General features: G+C 36.5%; 1 protein-coding gene across 1 annotated transcript in view; it reads right to left on the bottom strand.

Annotated features, from left to right (window-relative positions):
- Positions 1-15,988, bottom strand: part of STK32B (serine/threonine kinase 32B) — a 320,859-nt gene that overhangs the window by 52,029 nt on the left and 252,842 nt on the right. Inside the window, exon 6 of the mRNA XM_044680894.1 lies at positions 9,522-9,625. Coding sequence (XP_044536829.1) covers positions 9,522-9,625 — 104 coding nt within the window. The remainder of the gene's footprint in view (positions 1-9,521; positions 9,626-15,988) is intronic.

Below are 15,988 nucleotides of genomic sequence, written 5' to 3'. Positions count from 1 at the left end.
TAAATCTCAAAGTTGTCCTGCCTTTCTGTATTTTTTATGCTATACTTCTGTTTTTTCTATTTAAAAAAATAATTAATTATTCTCTTTTCTTTCTTCCTTTTTTGGTTACCTCATCCCTATCTCTTGGTTACCTTTTATTTATCCCCAAATCAGAAAAGGAAAACCCTTCCAATGAACATGTGTAGTAAAGAAAAATAAGTCTCCCACATTTGCCATATCCAAAAATGTGTGTTTCATTCTACATTTTGAGACCATCATTTGTCTGTTAGGAGGTGTGCAACAGACTTCATCATTAATCCTCTGGAATCATACTTGGTCATTGCACTGATCAGAGTTGTTAAGTTTAAGAGTCCCTTAACAGTTCTCTTAGTATCTAGACTCCTTTCTCTAATTTATCCTTCATATGACTAGAAAAATAATTTTCCTAATGTTCATATTTAATTACATTATTAAAACTAATTTTCACTAGCCACCTTTTTCCTATGCTATAAAAAAGAAATATTTCAGTCTGGCATTTCAAGGCCAACAAAAGCTAGTTCCTTCCTACCTTTCCAACTATATTTTACATCAGTCCCTATACCCCAAAATGGATGATCATCTTTTCCTTGAGTTCATTATGCCCTTTCCCAACTCCTTGCATTTTCTCAGGTTATTCCCTATTCCTAGAACTTTAAACACTCAAAATGCTCATTGGGATCCATGAGCCCCTTGATTAAAAGTCTCTCCAGTGATGGAGACTGCAACACTTCCATGCCATTCATTATCATACTATATCCATTTCCAGCTCTTCTACTAATACTCTGTGGTTGTGAGACATGAAATACAGAGAATTAAAAAAAAATTAGTATCACACACAAGGCAGTAGAAAGGCACTTCTATTCACTGAGATCTATGAGATCCTTGATTTGAATAGTCTCCCTAGTGATGGAGACTGCATCTCCTTCACACCATTCATAAGAGTTATTTTCAAGTCATCTATTTATGTAATGTGGTTGGGAAACATGAAACAGAGGGGCCTCCAAAGAACTGAAAATTAATTCGCACATAGAGTAATAGAAAGGCATTTCTATTCCTTTGGTTCTTTTAAGGCTAATTCATGTGCCCGTGCCCCTGTGAAGTCTTAACTAAGTCTCTCATTGGCAAGTATTTCTCTTCCTCAAAGGAAGAGAACTAGAACACTAACTAGATCACACTTGCCCTTATTACATTTTACATTGCATCTATTTACCTAATAAGGTTGGGTCCTTATTAGATTATGCCATCCTGGAGGCGCAGGGTGTATCGTTTTTATCTTTGTAATTGATATGATAATAGATATTGATACATGGTAGGGACTTAAAAACTTTTTGTTGAGTTGAATTTATTTAATTCCAGGAAAGGAATTTTACCTTCATGTGTAGGAAATAAGGACTGATAAAAAAAAGACTTTTAAAGTAGGAAATGGATATAATCAAAGTAGGCTTTTAAAAAGCCTAATCTGGCCACTCATGTAGGTACGTAATGGAGAAAGGTACTATCTCTGCCCTGTCTTATTCCCATTCTTCAGTTTTAGTTATTTATGTCCAAGATATAAATACTCACCTCATGGAGAAAAGGTCAGGCACGGGAGGCTTGAATATCCAAGGGATGAATGAAATAAGATAAGGCTATGATCTGTTTATTGGAAATACTTAGGGCTTCTTTTTTTTAAGTTTCTTTTTTCTCTCCCATTTATAATCAGTATTTAATGTGAGAACCTATTACATGTTTATAGATCTACATTTAAAGCACGGAGGACCTCTGGGGAAGAAGGGAACATGCTTTAAAATCCAATTCCTCTTATTACCTTTTGTTTATAACCTTTAATACCTGCCTTAGGCTTCATAATCAGCTTCCATAAGGGAACTGCTAGATTTCTCTAAAACATCAAAAATTAGTACAAAACTAATTATCTTAAAGGGACAAAAGTTTTGGGTACGAGAACATTTTTTCAAGAATTTTTTTCTTAATTTCAAGCATATACATACTATAATATTACTAAGCATAACAAAAATGGAGAATTAGGTTGTGTATCTTAGATTCTTATTTGTCCATTTTAAATGTCTTTCATAGACTAATGTTCAAAGCAATAACAACAACAACAAATTTAGAGTGTTTTTGAGTGTGCAAAGTAAACTGACCCTATGAGCAGTATAATGTGATGGGACAGAAAGTATACCATTTCCATGGTCCTGACTATTAAATCCTTTCTTCTAACATCAATCTCCTTCCCTTACCTATCTCCCATTCCTTTTTTAAAAAAAAATTTTAAAAATCATTTCCCCACAATTACCTGTAAAAAGTGTCCAAAATTTAAAAAATAATTTTGAGTCCCAAATGCTCCTCTTCCCTCCTTCCCCCACCACAGCTGAGATAGAAAACAATCATATCAATTTTACATGAATGATCATGTAAAAAATTCTATATTTAAACTTTTGTTGAAGGAAACTCAAAACAAAAATTAAGAAAGAAAAGTGAAAAAAAGTTTGCTTTGGCCTGGATTCAGATTCCATCAGTTCTTTCTCTGGAAGTAGATGCCATTTTTTTTATCATGAGTCCTTTGGGATTATTTTGGACAATTGAATTGCTGAGAATAACTACGTTATTCATAATTGTTCATTGTACAATATTCCTGTCACTTTATACAATATTCTGGTTCTGTTTGTTTCACTCTGTTTCAGTTTATGTAAGTCTTATTAGGTTTTTCTGAACTCTTCCTGCTTGTTATTTCTTATAGCACAATAGTATTTCCATTACAATCATATAATAGAGAAAAGGACTTGTACAAAAACATTTATAGCCACACTCTTTGTGGTGGCAAAAAATTGGAAAACGAAGGGATGCCCTTCAATTGGGGAATGACTGAACAAATTGTGGTATATGCTGGTGATGGAATACTATTGTGCTCAAAGGAATAATAAACTGGAGGAATTCCATGTGAACTGGAAAGACCTCCAGGAATTGATTCAGAGTGAAAGGAACAGAACCAAGAGATTCTTATACACAGAGACAGATACACCATGGCACAATCAATTGTAATGGACTTCTCTGCTAGCAGCAATGCAATGATCCAGGACAATTCTGAGGGATTATGAGAAAGAACTGTGGGAGCAGAAACACAGAAGAAAAACAACTGCTTGATCACATGGGTTGATGGGGATATGATTGGGGATGTAGACTCTAAATCAGTGGTTCCCAAACTCTTTTGGCCTACTGCCTCCTTTCCAGAAAAAATATTACTTAGCACCCTGGAAATTACAAAACTATTTATTGAACTCAGAATAGAATGTAATACAAAAAAAAGTGTGGCCATCACTGCTCCCCTGGATTTCTGCAGCACCCACAAGGGGGTGGTAGCACCCACTTTGGAAATCACTGCTCTAAATGATCACCCTAATGCAAATATCAATAATGTGGAAATAGGTGTTGATCAATGACGTATGTAAAACCCAGTGGAATTGTGCATTGGCTATGGGAGATGGAAGGGAAAAAAGGAGGGAAAAAACATGAATCATGTAACTATGGAAAATTTTTCATAAATCCATTACCATCATAAACTTAGCCATTCTCAAAATAATAGGCAACTATCTCCCATTGCTTGAGTTAATAGGGAGTTACCTCTCATCTGAACATTAATATCACTTTTTTTTCTTACATCTCCTATAAACATGGCATGATATATTTTATATCAAAATTATTTACAAATGTGACAGTTTCCTACCAGACTCTTAGAGTTTCAACCCAGTCCTAACATACAACTGAATCAAGGACAAGCACCTTGGATCCATCCTGGGACCCTGCCAACAAACAATGTAGGGTGAAAATATAAATGCAAACAGCTGCCAGAAAGAAAAAAAAAACAATAGGGAAATGGGCCAAGTCAGAATGACTGGCTCTTTTGACATACCCAGCTCTGATCCAGTATTGACCATTCTGCTCTTGCTATCAGTTTTCCTCACCTGTGTCAGCTCCTGGGATTTCCACCATGAAAAAAAGCCCTGGCCTAGACCCAACTTGATCTTTGGGTTTATAATTTGTCTATTTGCAATTTAAGGGATAATGATGATGGTGGTGATGATGGTGAATAGCTGCTAGCACTTATTTGGCATTTTAAGGTTTGAAATGAGACTTATATAAGTTAATTAATTCATTTGATCCTCACAAATACCCTATGTGGCAAGTGCAATTATTACCCCTATTTTACGGATGCTTCAAGCCTACTTCATAGCACAGTGCCCAGGTTTAATAAATGCTAACTGGCTGTTATTGTTGTTGTTGTTCACTTGTTTCAATCGTGTCTGACTCTTTATCACCCCATTTAGGGTTTTCTTGGCAAGATACTGGAGACGTTTGCCATTTCCTTCTCCAGCTCATTTTACAGAGGAGAAAACTGGGAAAACAGGGTTAAATGGCTTATCCAGGGCCACTCTGCTACAATCTGTGACCGGATTTAAATAAGATCTTCCTGATTCCATGTCTAGCAATCTATCAATTAGGCCACCATCTGCCTCAGTGGAAATGGAAGAAACCTTTCTTCCCAGGCTATTCTTTTCTCCTGCTCTGCCCATGGCTACCTGAATAATAGTGCAAACAATATTTTAGAATATAAACTCTATGAGGGCAGGGGCCACATCATAACTACCTTTATATTCCCCATGATGCTTCAAGTGTTTTGCACATAGGAGGATCAATTAGAAAAATCAAGTAGATGGGGAGAAGGAAGCAAAGACATTCTTCTTCTTCTCTCTAGGGAGACCCTCACCCTGTAAGTATCAAGGACCCCTTTGCTATGTTTTCAGCATAAGGCATCAAGGAAGTGTGTGTTCCAGGTAGTCTGTTATCATTAAACCATAGGAGAATTCATTAAAGCTCCTGAGCACAAAAAAGAACATCTCAGCCACCACCTATGGGTCTGATAAATCCACACTTCTCTTTCAAACGATACAATTCCAGTAGATTTCATCCAAACTGATATAATCAACTCTGTCACCTAACTTTCCTATGACAGATTTTATCGGAATTTGCATCAGGTTTGCTACTCTTCCAGGCTAAGAAAAGAAGCCTGTTTTGGAAGCACATCAGGCATGACAAAAAAAAATGTAAGATGACTGCTTGGCTAACCTGAGCATATGATTTCATCTTGCACAATGAAACACCCTCCTCTGCAGCCTGAGGTACACAAATGTAGCTTTTCCCACCAAGGAGTGGGACTTCTGAACACTTGTTGAAGCTAAGTCAGAGACAGAAACAAGTACAGCCTGTTTGGACAAGAGCTCTGGGATTTGTTGTCTGGTCCTTGGAATATATTGCTTTTCTTTTATCAGTCCCCTCCTCTTTGCCAAAAGCCATTGCCTTTCTCCTGAATCTCTCTGACAGAATGGAAGGTTGAACAACAATCAAATTATTTTCATTGTGTATTAGCAACTCTTCTAGAAGAGACAATTCTAAACTCTTGAACAAAAGGTTTTCAGAGTCTTTTCAGGTAACAAATAACTGAGAAGAAACCATGTGGTTCGGAGGTAAAGCATAAGACATGGAGTCAGACTTGGGTTCAGATCCTTCTTCAACCATTTCACAGAATTTGAGCTGAACCTTTAAGGCAGTGATTCCCAAAGTGGGTGTTACCACCCCTGGCGGGTGCTACAGTGATCCAGGGGGGCAGTGATGGCCACAGGTGCATTTATCTTTCCTATTAATTGCTATTAAAATTAAAAAAAAATTAATTTCCAAGGGACTGAGTAATATATTTTCTAGAAAGGGGGCGGTAGGCCAAAAAAGTTTGGGAATCACTGCTTTAAGGGATCGAGGGAGGTCAGAAGACAAACATTAGAAAAGAGGGTATTTCAGACATGGGAAACAGCACATATAAAAGTATCCTCTGTTTCTCAGTGCCTCAGCTCAAAACTCACCTAGAATTTGAAATCTGGCCTCAGACACCTACTAGCTGGGGCAAGTCACTTAACCTGCTTGCCTCAGTGTCCTCATTTTTAATTTGAGCTGGAGAAGGAAATAGAAAACCACCTCAATGGGGTCATAAAGTCAGCTATGACTGAAAAATGAATCAACAGCAATAGCAACAATAACAAAAAAAATTCAAAAAAACTAGAGTCATTAACTCAATCTCTTACCTGAAATCTGGATCCTCAATCATTAATCAATCAATAAATGTTTATTGATATGTCTACTATGTGGTAGGCAAAATCCCAATTTACAACATCCCTGACAAGTGATAAACTAGCCTTCTCTTTAGACCCAAAGTGATCATGAACTTAGATCCTCCTGGACCTTCTCTATTTAATTTTCAGAAAGCACTAATTTTTTGGAGGCTGGGGAGTGGGGTGGTCTCATCAATAGCTAAGAGCAGGGAAGGCCAATCTGAAGCTAACTTCATTTTTAGTATGACTTCCCATTACTCTCCATCATGCATTTACTAGTCCAGACAAATTGATCTAATGTCTGTTCCCCATATATGAAATTTCACCTGATGCCTTGATGCTTTTGCATGAGCTGTTTCTCATATCTGGAATGGTCTTCCTTCCCATTTTTTCCTTCTGTGATCTCTTCAAGGCTCAGCTCAAATTTCACCTAACTTCATTCATCAGTCCTTCTCCACCCCTCTGGACTTATCCATCGTGCCCTGAACCCTTCAGCTCTGGAATTCATCAGTTTGCTCTGCTCTTGGGGCTCCTCTCTCTGATTGGAGAATAGAGAGCCCCCCCAGAGCCTTCATTTTAGCAGAGTATCAAAGCCAGCCATCTCTTACTTTCCTACTTACCTTATTTTTCTAGATTTTTCCATTTTCCCCATGTACATAATACTGCTCTTCTTTTCCCCCTTCTCAGCTATCTTTTGTCTGTTACTTCCCCTTTGGAATGGAAGCTCTTTTAAGGCAAGGATTATGTTTCATTTTGCTTTATTTATAGCTCTAAAGCTTAGTTCAGTGCCTAGCACATGGTATATGCTTAGTAAATATTTATTTATCAATAATTCCAGAAGAGTCAGTTCTTTCTATTAGAGTGACTGACTGTAATGAGTATTCATTTAGTTTCTTATTTTCCTATTTGTTATTTCCCTCCTGCTCCAAATTATTTGTATTTACTTTGTATGGGTTTCAAAAATTTTCTTCTTCAATAATATATCCCCCCCCCGCCAAAGAATGGACGAAATCTCCCAGAAAACAAGGGGCATTACCTATTTATCTTTGTATCCTTGATGGCTAGCGAGGGTCTGGCACATAGTAACTATGTGCTGAATTAATGGCTATTTTAATAAATGAGTGCCCTACACCAAAAAAAATTATAGATTTGGAGCAAAATGGGAAAAACAAATCTACTTCCATCCAGTTGACATTTTCCAGCCTGCAGAAATGGAAGGTCCCCATTGGAAAAGTCAATTCAAAGTGCTGTTGGACTCATTAAAAAGAAGACTCTTGGCAGAATTCAAAATGAAACCACAGATACCCAAAGCTGGAGAGACTAGCCATCACTTTATTTGAGGAAGTACCTGTCTTCCTCTGTGAGAATTAGAGAAGAGTTATAATCCAAAAGTAATGACTGAAAATCTGGCTTCTTTTTATTGCTGGGGAATTTTAGTCATGCCTTGGAAAGTTCTGCTATAAACTCCTCTTAGTAACTGATTAGCTCAGCAACCTATAATTTGGTGGTAACCATGTTCTGTGGCTCATCCAAACACCATAGACTGTGACATTCTCTCTCTTAGGGCATAGATCAGGGGTCGGCAACGGATGGCTCTGGAGCCGTATCTGGCTCTTTTGAGGGCCAGATATGGCTCTTTCTGTAGGAGCCATAAAGTCAATTTTTTTCAGGCACTGTTACAGGAGCAGCACTGTGAGCACTGTACGGCTCTCACGAAATTACATTTTAAAAAATGTGGCGTTTATGGCTCTCACAGCCAAAAAGGTTACCGACCCCTGATATAGATCAATGGAGCAAAGAAGGTCACAAAAGCCTAAAGGTCTTAAAAGCTCTGGTGGAAATTTTCTCGTCCTGGCTGATACATTTAGGGTGTTTACAAATACTTTTTTAAAAATTTTAAATACTAGGGAAAACACAAACAAAACAAACACATGTTCTGAGAAATATACAAAGGAATTAGGGCAGCTAGGTAGGACAATGGATAGAGCACTGGATATGGAATCAAGAAGATTCACATTTCTGAGTTCAAATCTAGCCTTAAACACTATCAGTATGACCCTGGGCAAGTCACTTAACCCTGTTTGTCTCAGTTTCCTCATCTGCAAAATGAGTCAAAGAAGGAAATGGCAAACTACTCCAATATTTTTGACAAGAAAATCCTAAATAGAATCTTGAAGGATCAGACACTACTGAACAACTACCTAAAAGAACTGAGACGTAGAATCATAGGATCAGAAAGAAGCCTTATAGATAAGTTTCTGGTATTGTATAAAGAACATTCAGTTTTAATTCCATTTGATACTCTGAGTCTCAGTTTCCCTTTCTCTAAAATGAGAATAAAAATGCCTTTAATACCTATTATACTGACAGGGCTATTGTAAAACAAAAGGAGATAGTGTGGGTAAATGTTAAACCAATTATGTCAATCATTATTATTATATTCATTCTTCCAGAAAGGAGACTATAGCCACAAAGTAATTTTGATAATAGGCTACATTTGTATAATATTTTAAAGTTTGCAAAGTAATACATGTGGGGGTGTGTGGGGTATGTGCAGAGAGATTATTTTAATAATAATATTATAAATATATATCAATATAGCCTATTTATAATATATATTTTATATAATATATATCATAAATAATATACACATACATATAGTGTGTTTGACTAAAGCATTCAGTTTTTATTCATGACAATAATATAACCAACTTATTTCGACTCTACCAACTTTGCATCCAATATACAATATAAAGTAATGTCAGTGGCTTTCAGGAGACAGAAATTAGGAGAATGGTGGGACCTGGAACTATAGACAAAAAAGCAACTTAATTTTAAGGCATTTAAGAAAAGATTATAAAAGGAAAATCAGACAAATGACTTTTACCAAATGAATATGAATAAGAAGATATCTGCACCTACTGACAACTGACATATATATGTATATGTGTATTATATATAACATATATATCTTATTTTAGCCTTAAAAGAACCCAGTGAGATTGGTATTATTATGACCCCTATTTCACAGATGAGGAAGGTTAGGGTCAGAGAGGGGAAGACTCAGGATCAAAAAAATAGTAATTGTTTGAGGTTCAGATCTGAACTAGATCATCTTGGCTCCAAGATCAGTCTTCTATCCACTCTACCTTGCTCTCTTTCTATGGAAGAAGCAGAAGCAGGACTTGAATCCAGGATTCTTCTATTTAGCTACCATATAGCTTTGAAAAACCACATTTATTAAGGCCTTGTGCATTTTGCTGGGATTACACTTTCATTTTACAGGTCACACTCAAATGCTTTTAAACTCTCCGTTCCCAATCAGTAGGGAACAGCAAGATTCCTTACCCAGCCACGCAATAATTCATAAGCCGTAATTCCCAGGGACCACCAATCCACAGGGTAGGAGTACCCTGGGCCTCCGTCCATAAACACCTGGAATACTTCTGGGGCTGCCAAAGAGAAAAGAACAAAGATAAAAAAAAAACATGGTGCTTAATTTACACAGTCATGAGCGAGTCCCTTTCTGCTGAGTTTGTGCTGAGTTCAGCATTATGGGCAAAGAGATGCTCTCTGATTCAGGAAGACCTGAGGTTCACATCCTGCCTCTGACACAAATGGGTTGTGTCAGGCTAAGCAGGTCACATCAACTCTTAATGAAATGGGAAACTCATGAAGCCCACACATTGCAGAAAAGATGCCAAAATGCATGGAAGAGTTTCATCACAAAGGAAGTCCCTATGCCAGGGAAATCATTGGTCCAGCCCTGTCCATTGTGTGATGCAAAATGTATTTTTAATCAAATCAAAATTTGCAATTTTACTTGAAAACTAAGCTCAGAGATGTGTTGCACCTTGATAAAGCCACTGCTACTACTTTCATCTTTGATTCTTTCCTCTTCTTTATGGCCTGTCCAATCAGTCACCATATTCTATTATTACTCCCTTTAATAGCTATAATAAAAAAACACTCTCTGAATTTGGGGAGAGAGTCAGAGACAGAGAGAGTAAGGGAGGGGAGGAGAGGAAAGGATGGGAGACAACTCAACAGAGGAGAGGGGATAGGAGGTGCAAATGATGGTCCGACTGGCAAGAGCATGGCTAGAGCTGCCCAAGAAGAAGTTAAATAGTTTCTTCCTTGTGGCGAACAGAAATTTCTTTCTGTAAACTTTAAGTTTCATACCTCATTCACCCTAGGTTTCCTTTCTGGGTCAGGAACAATAAGTCTAACCTCTCTTCCATATAACATCCCATCAGTTTTCATCATCGTCAAGAATGTCCTCCCAAGCATTCTGTTCTCCAAGCTCATCAGAAAACAAAATCTTAAAGATCCTGGGACATTAACATATGTGATTGTAGAGCTGCTAAAGATGTGAGATCAATGAATCCAACCCACTGATTAAACAGATGATTCATTTAAAGCCCTGAGAAGTCAAATGACTCACCTCAAGTCACATGCAGGGGGTTAGTGGCTTATCCAGAACCCCAATCTCCTCAGCCTAGTGTTCTCTCCTTTACAATAGAATTAGCAAAAATTTAGGCTTCTATTTTTAAGGACATTTTATGAAATATTAATCATTTTTGATCAATTATTTTGTATACATCCTTCCATCCACTATTTGTCAGAGCAACTAAAAATCGTAACAGGGTAGTCATAGCATGTTGTGACTAGAAATGTCTCCATTCAGTTTCCAGAGAAGAATTCATTCTATCTAGAGAAACACACATTTAAGAGGATTGGACTAGGTGGTGTCTAAATCACCTTTCCTGAAAATTGTTCATTCTAATGAGAGTCTAATGCATTCTAATGAGAAAAGATGATATTGTTATTACATTTTCTATGCATTTTAGTATCAACAGAGCTTTGCACATAGGATATGATTAACAAATATTAAGTGAAAAAAGGAGATGTTTTGGGAATAGAATGGTTGCTTTCACTGGAGATCTTCAAGTAAAGGCTTGATGACCAGTTGATGCCTACATTTTAGGGGACATTCCTATTCCGTTAATAAGGTGAATATAGGAGGAGTTACTTTGAATCAATCACTCAACAAGCACTTAGTAAGTGTGAATAATGTGCTAAAACTGTGTCAAATACTTAGAGGTACAAAGAAAGAAAAAAAAAAACAAGGGGCAGATAAGTGGCTCACTAGATTAAGAGCTAAGACTAAAGACCAGAGGTCCTGGGTTCAAATCTGACCTCAGACATTTTTATGTTGGGGAAATCACTCCAGTTGCCTAGCTCTTACTACTCTTCTGCCTTTGAACAGGTACTTCTATCAGTTCTAAGACAGAAGAGAAGATTTTTTTAAAAGGAAGGAATGAAAAAGAAAAACAGTACCTTTTTTTAAGGGGCTCACTATCTAATGGGGGAGACAATATGCAACTACATATAAATAAGGTATATACAGAACAAATTGGAGATAATCAAAAGAAAGGAGGCACTAGGATTAAGGAGGCTCAGGATTAAGGAGGCTCAGGATTAAGGAGGATCAGAAAAGACTTCTTATAGATTAGTGGTTCCCAAACTTTTTTGGCCTACTGCCCCCTTTCCAGAAAAAATATTACTTTGTGCCCCCTGTCACATACTATCACTACCCCCTTACAGTTATTCACTGCACCCCCAGATCACTGCAGCACCCACCAGGGGGCGGTGGCGCCCACTTTTGGAATCACTGTTATAGATGATGAAATTATAGCTAGAACTTGAAGGAATCCAGGAGGTAGAAATGAGAAACCAGAGAGTTCCAGGTATAGGGGATAGTAGATGAACATCCCTGGAGGTGGGAGAGAGTATCTTATGTGAGGAATACAAGTAGGCCAATATCCAATGGATTGAAGAGTAAGTAATAGGCAAGCTAGATGACTCAATGGATTGAGAACCAGGCCCAGAGATGAGAGGTCCTGGGTTCTAATTTTACTTCAGACACTTCCTAGCTGTGTGACCCTGGGCAAATAACTTAACTCCAACTGTCTAGTCCTTATCAGTCTTTTGTCTCGGAGCCAATACAAAGTATTAATTTTAAGATGGAAGATAAGTATTAATCTTTTAAAAGATATTACAAAGCTAGGACACAATAGATCTTGTACATTGATTGGATAAAGGGGATGAAAGAAAATGAGGAATTGAGTAGGGTACTAGGTTATGAGCCTGGGGGACTGGTAAGGTTGGTGGCACCTTTGACATTAATGGGGAATTTCAAAAGAGGAGATGTCTTGGGAGGAAAGATAATAAGTTCAGTTTTAGATAGGCTGAGTTTAATATGTCTATGGATCATCCAGCTTGAATTATCTAATTGGTATTTTGACATGTGAGACTGTTATTTAGGAGAGAGGTTGGGTCTTGATAAAATAGTTCTGAGAACTCTAAGAACCCTTCATTATCTTTTGTTATTAATTCATTTAATTCTTTGTCCATGACTAAAACTGAACTAATACCAGTATTATCATCATGTTCACAGCATCTAAGAGTGATAATAGTAATGCAATGCAATAAACATTTATTATTTGCCTACTGTGTGTTGGGCTAAGCCCTGGGGATAAAAATAAGAAAAAAGATAAGTCTCTACTTTTAAGGACCTTACAATCCAAAAAGGGAAAATAACACATAAAAGGGAAATGAAAAGGGGGAAGAGACAGGATAACTGGTGAAGGGCATGATGATGGTAGAGCCTAAACTAATCAGTGCAAAATGGTGAAATGAATGATGAAATGGTAAAAAATGAAGAGTTGTCTTGGATTCTGAATCATCCTTAAAGGGAAGCTTTGAGAAGAGTTTTTTAAATTCTATTTTCCAATTTTCCAGTCCCCCAGTCATAGGGGCAGAGGCAACTAAGGGTACTGATGAAGTGTGTGTACCAAAGCTGAGAAAAAGGGAAAATAATTTCATAGGATCATGGATTTAGAACTGCAAGGGAACTTGGAGCTCACTTAGTCCAATTCTGTCACTTTCCAAATTGGGAAACAGGTCCTATGATGGGAAATAATGTGCCCATGGTCACATTACTAGTATGAGGCAGAGTTGGAATTTGCAACCAAGTCACCAAATCCAATGCTATTACCACTATCTTCTTCTTAAAGAAAAGGAGATGATTAATGCTTTGTCATAGAAATTCAAATGGGGAATTTTAATTTATTTTTGTTTACTTTAGGGAGAAAGTATGTGTTGGAAATTAGTTTCATTGGCTTAGAAATCAGAGGAACAGCCACAGTTTTAGGTATGACTATTATTAGTTATGTGACATTGGGCAAGGAACCCTACCTCAGTTTCCTTCTCTATAAAATTGAGGGATTCAGCCAGTTGTTCTTATATATCTCTTAAAGCTTTAACATTCTCTGTTCTAAGGAATTTTCACTCTATTACATCCTCTATATTAAAATCTCCTCCTGCTATGACATTCTGTGTTCTAAGGGCCTCTTCTAACCGTTACTTCCTATGTCCCTTCCAGCTTTGAGCCTGTATAAATTTATAACATAACAATCTTTATAGGAAGTACAGGACCTAAGGCAATCTCTAAGAACCCGTGGATCTAGGAGATACTTCACTGAATTTTTTCCAATACTATCCAGGTCCAAATAATAAAAATGAGAGCTCATTCTTCAATTATCCTTTCATCATTTTTGTGTAGCCCTTTTTTGAATGTAATTTTATAGCATTATGATCTGATCATGATTCATTTAATATTTCTGCTTTTCTGAATATGGTTGTGAGGCTTTTATGTCCTATTACATGATCTTTTTGTGAAGGTACAATGTATTGCAATGGAAAAGTATTTTCCTTTTTAATCTCATTCAGTTTTCTCTAGAACTCTATGAAATCTAACTTTTCTAAAATTATATTCCCCTCCTTAATTTCTTTCTTGCTCATTTTTTAGCACTGTGCTAAATGGTTTATAAATATTATTTTATCTGATCTTCACAACAACATTGGAGAAAGTTTCCACTCTTCACTAGTAGCCTCCCGACAGAGTACTATCTAAGAATGACTGCACAAGAATAATAGAGAACAAAAGACTTCTCCACACATCTAGAAGAGAGTTTATACAATACCCAACTAGTGGTAAACATTCCTAGCAGAACCAGTAAGAGGTCATTACCAGCAATGGAGTCCAGAGTTGCTCCCCAATATATGTTCCCTAGATGTGCCCATTCTTCCCACTGTTGGTCTATTTGTAGAAGAGTTCACGCCATTATTATGAGACACATTTTTATTGTTACTGGTACACTAGAAAACTTGATTTGGAATTTTAGATCTGCCATTTACTTTGGGATTGTGGGCAAACAGCACTACCTTGTTGGACCTCAACTTTTTTATTTGTAAAATGAAGGAATTGGACTATTCAGAGAGGCATCAGACACATAGCTGAGCACACTCCCAAAGGCCTGAAATCAGATTAAAACATCATTGGGAAATATTTAATAAAATAGAAAATAAACAATATTAATACAAGGTTTTTTTAAGTAAAAATGAGCCTGCAGGTACCCCTATGTGAGATTTAGTGGTACTCTATTCTACTCTGATATCACTGTACAAGATGACTTCTGAGGTTTATTTCAGGTTTATATCCATAATCATATAAAATTTCATTAAAATGTCTTTGCTCAAATCAATGTAATTAGAATTAAAAGAAAATCAATTAACTGGGAAAAGACTTTGTAGTAATTTTTTAGATGAAGGTCTGATATCCAAAATATATATGGAGTTGCTATAAGATATAAGAATAAGAGCTATTACCCAATAAAGAAGTGTTCAAAGGTTTTGAAAAATCACCAGAGATACAAGATATAAAAAATAAAAATATAAAAATGCTTTGAATTATTAATCACAAGAAAAGTACAAAGTATATTATCTCTGAGGTTTACTCTAAAGCAGTTGTTCCTAAACTTTTTTGGCCTACCACTTCCTTTCCAGAAATAAATATTACTTAGCCCCCTGGAAATTAATTTTTTCTAAATTTTAATAGCAATTTTAGGAAAGATAGATGCACCTGTGGCCATCATTACACTTCTGAATCTCTGTAGCACCCACAAGGGGGTGGTAGTGCCCACTTTGGGAATCACAGCTCTAAAGCCATCAATTTGGCAAAAGTAAAAAAAAAAAAAAAAAGCAAAATGACAACTGTTTGAGGGGTGTGGGGATGATAGGCACATTGATGAACTACACACTGTTCTGACCCTGCTGGAATAATACCCAACAAAAATCATTAAATTGAGAATATTCTTTAACCCAAAGATTATGAGATTACACATATATCCAAAAGAGAGGGGGAAAGATGCATATGTACAAAAATATTTATAGTAGCACCTTTTGTTGCAGCAAAATATTGAAAACAAAGTAGGCACTTATCAATTATTGAAGAATTGCTCATGGTACGTAAATATAATAAAATGTTATGAAACCATAAGAAATTCTAAAAAGGGACAGATATATAGAGAATCCTAGAAAGACTTATATGAATTGATGCAGAGTAAAATAAGCAGATCCAGGAGGTCAGTTAATAAGATCACTATAATAACACAAAGTGAAACAACTTTGAAGAACTTAAGAACTTTGATCAATACAAAATGACTAATCACGATTCCAGAAGACTGATGATGAAGCATATCTTCACCTCTTGGAAGAGAGGTGATGAATTAGAGGTTCAGAATTACACTTACATTTTCAGATACAGTCGATGTATGAATTTTACAGATAATATTTATTTAGGATAGAAGAGGATTTGTAACAGGCAGGGGCAGTTATTGAGAGCAGAGAGAAGTAAGTTGATTTCCATCTTGATGAAAAAGGAGAAAAGAAAAAAAGGAAACATTTAAAAA

Source organism: Gracilinanus agilis, chromosome 6 (assembly GCF_016433145.1).
Source record: "Gracilinanus agilis isolate LMUSP501 chromosome 6, AgileGrace, whole genome shotgun sequence".
NCBI lineage: Eukaryota > Metazoa > Chordata > Mammalia > Didelphimorphia > Didelphidae > Gracilinanus > Gracilinanus agilis.
This window is presented reverse-complemented; position numbering and strand designations above follow the sequence as displayed.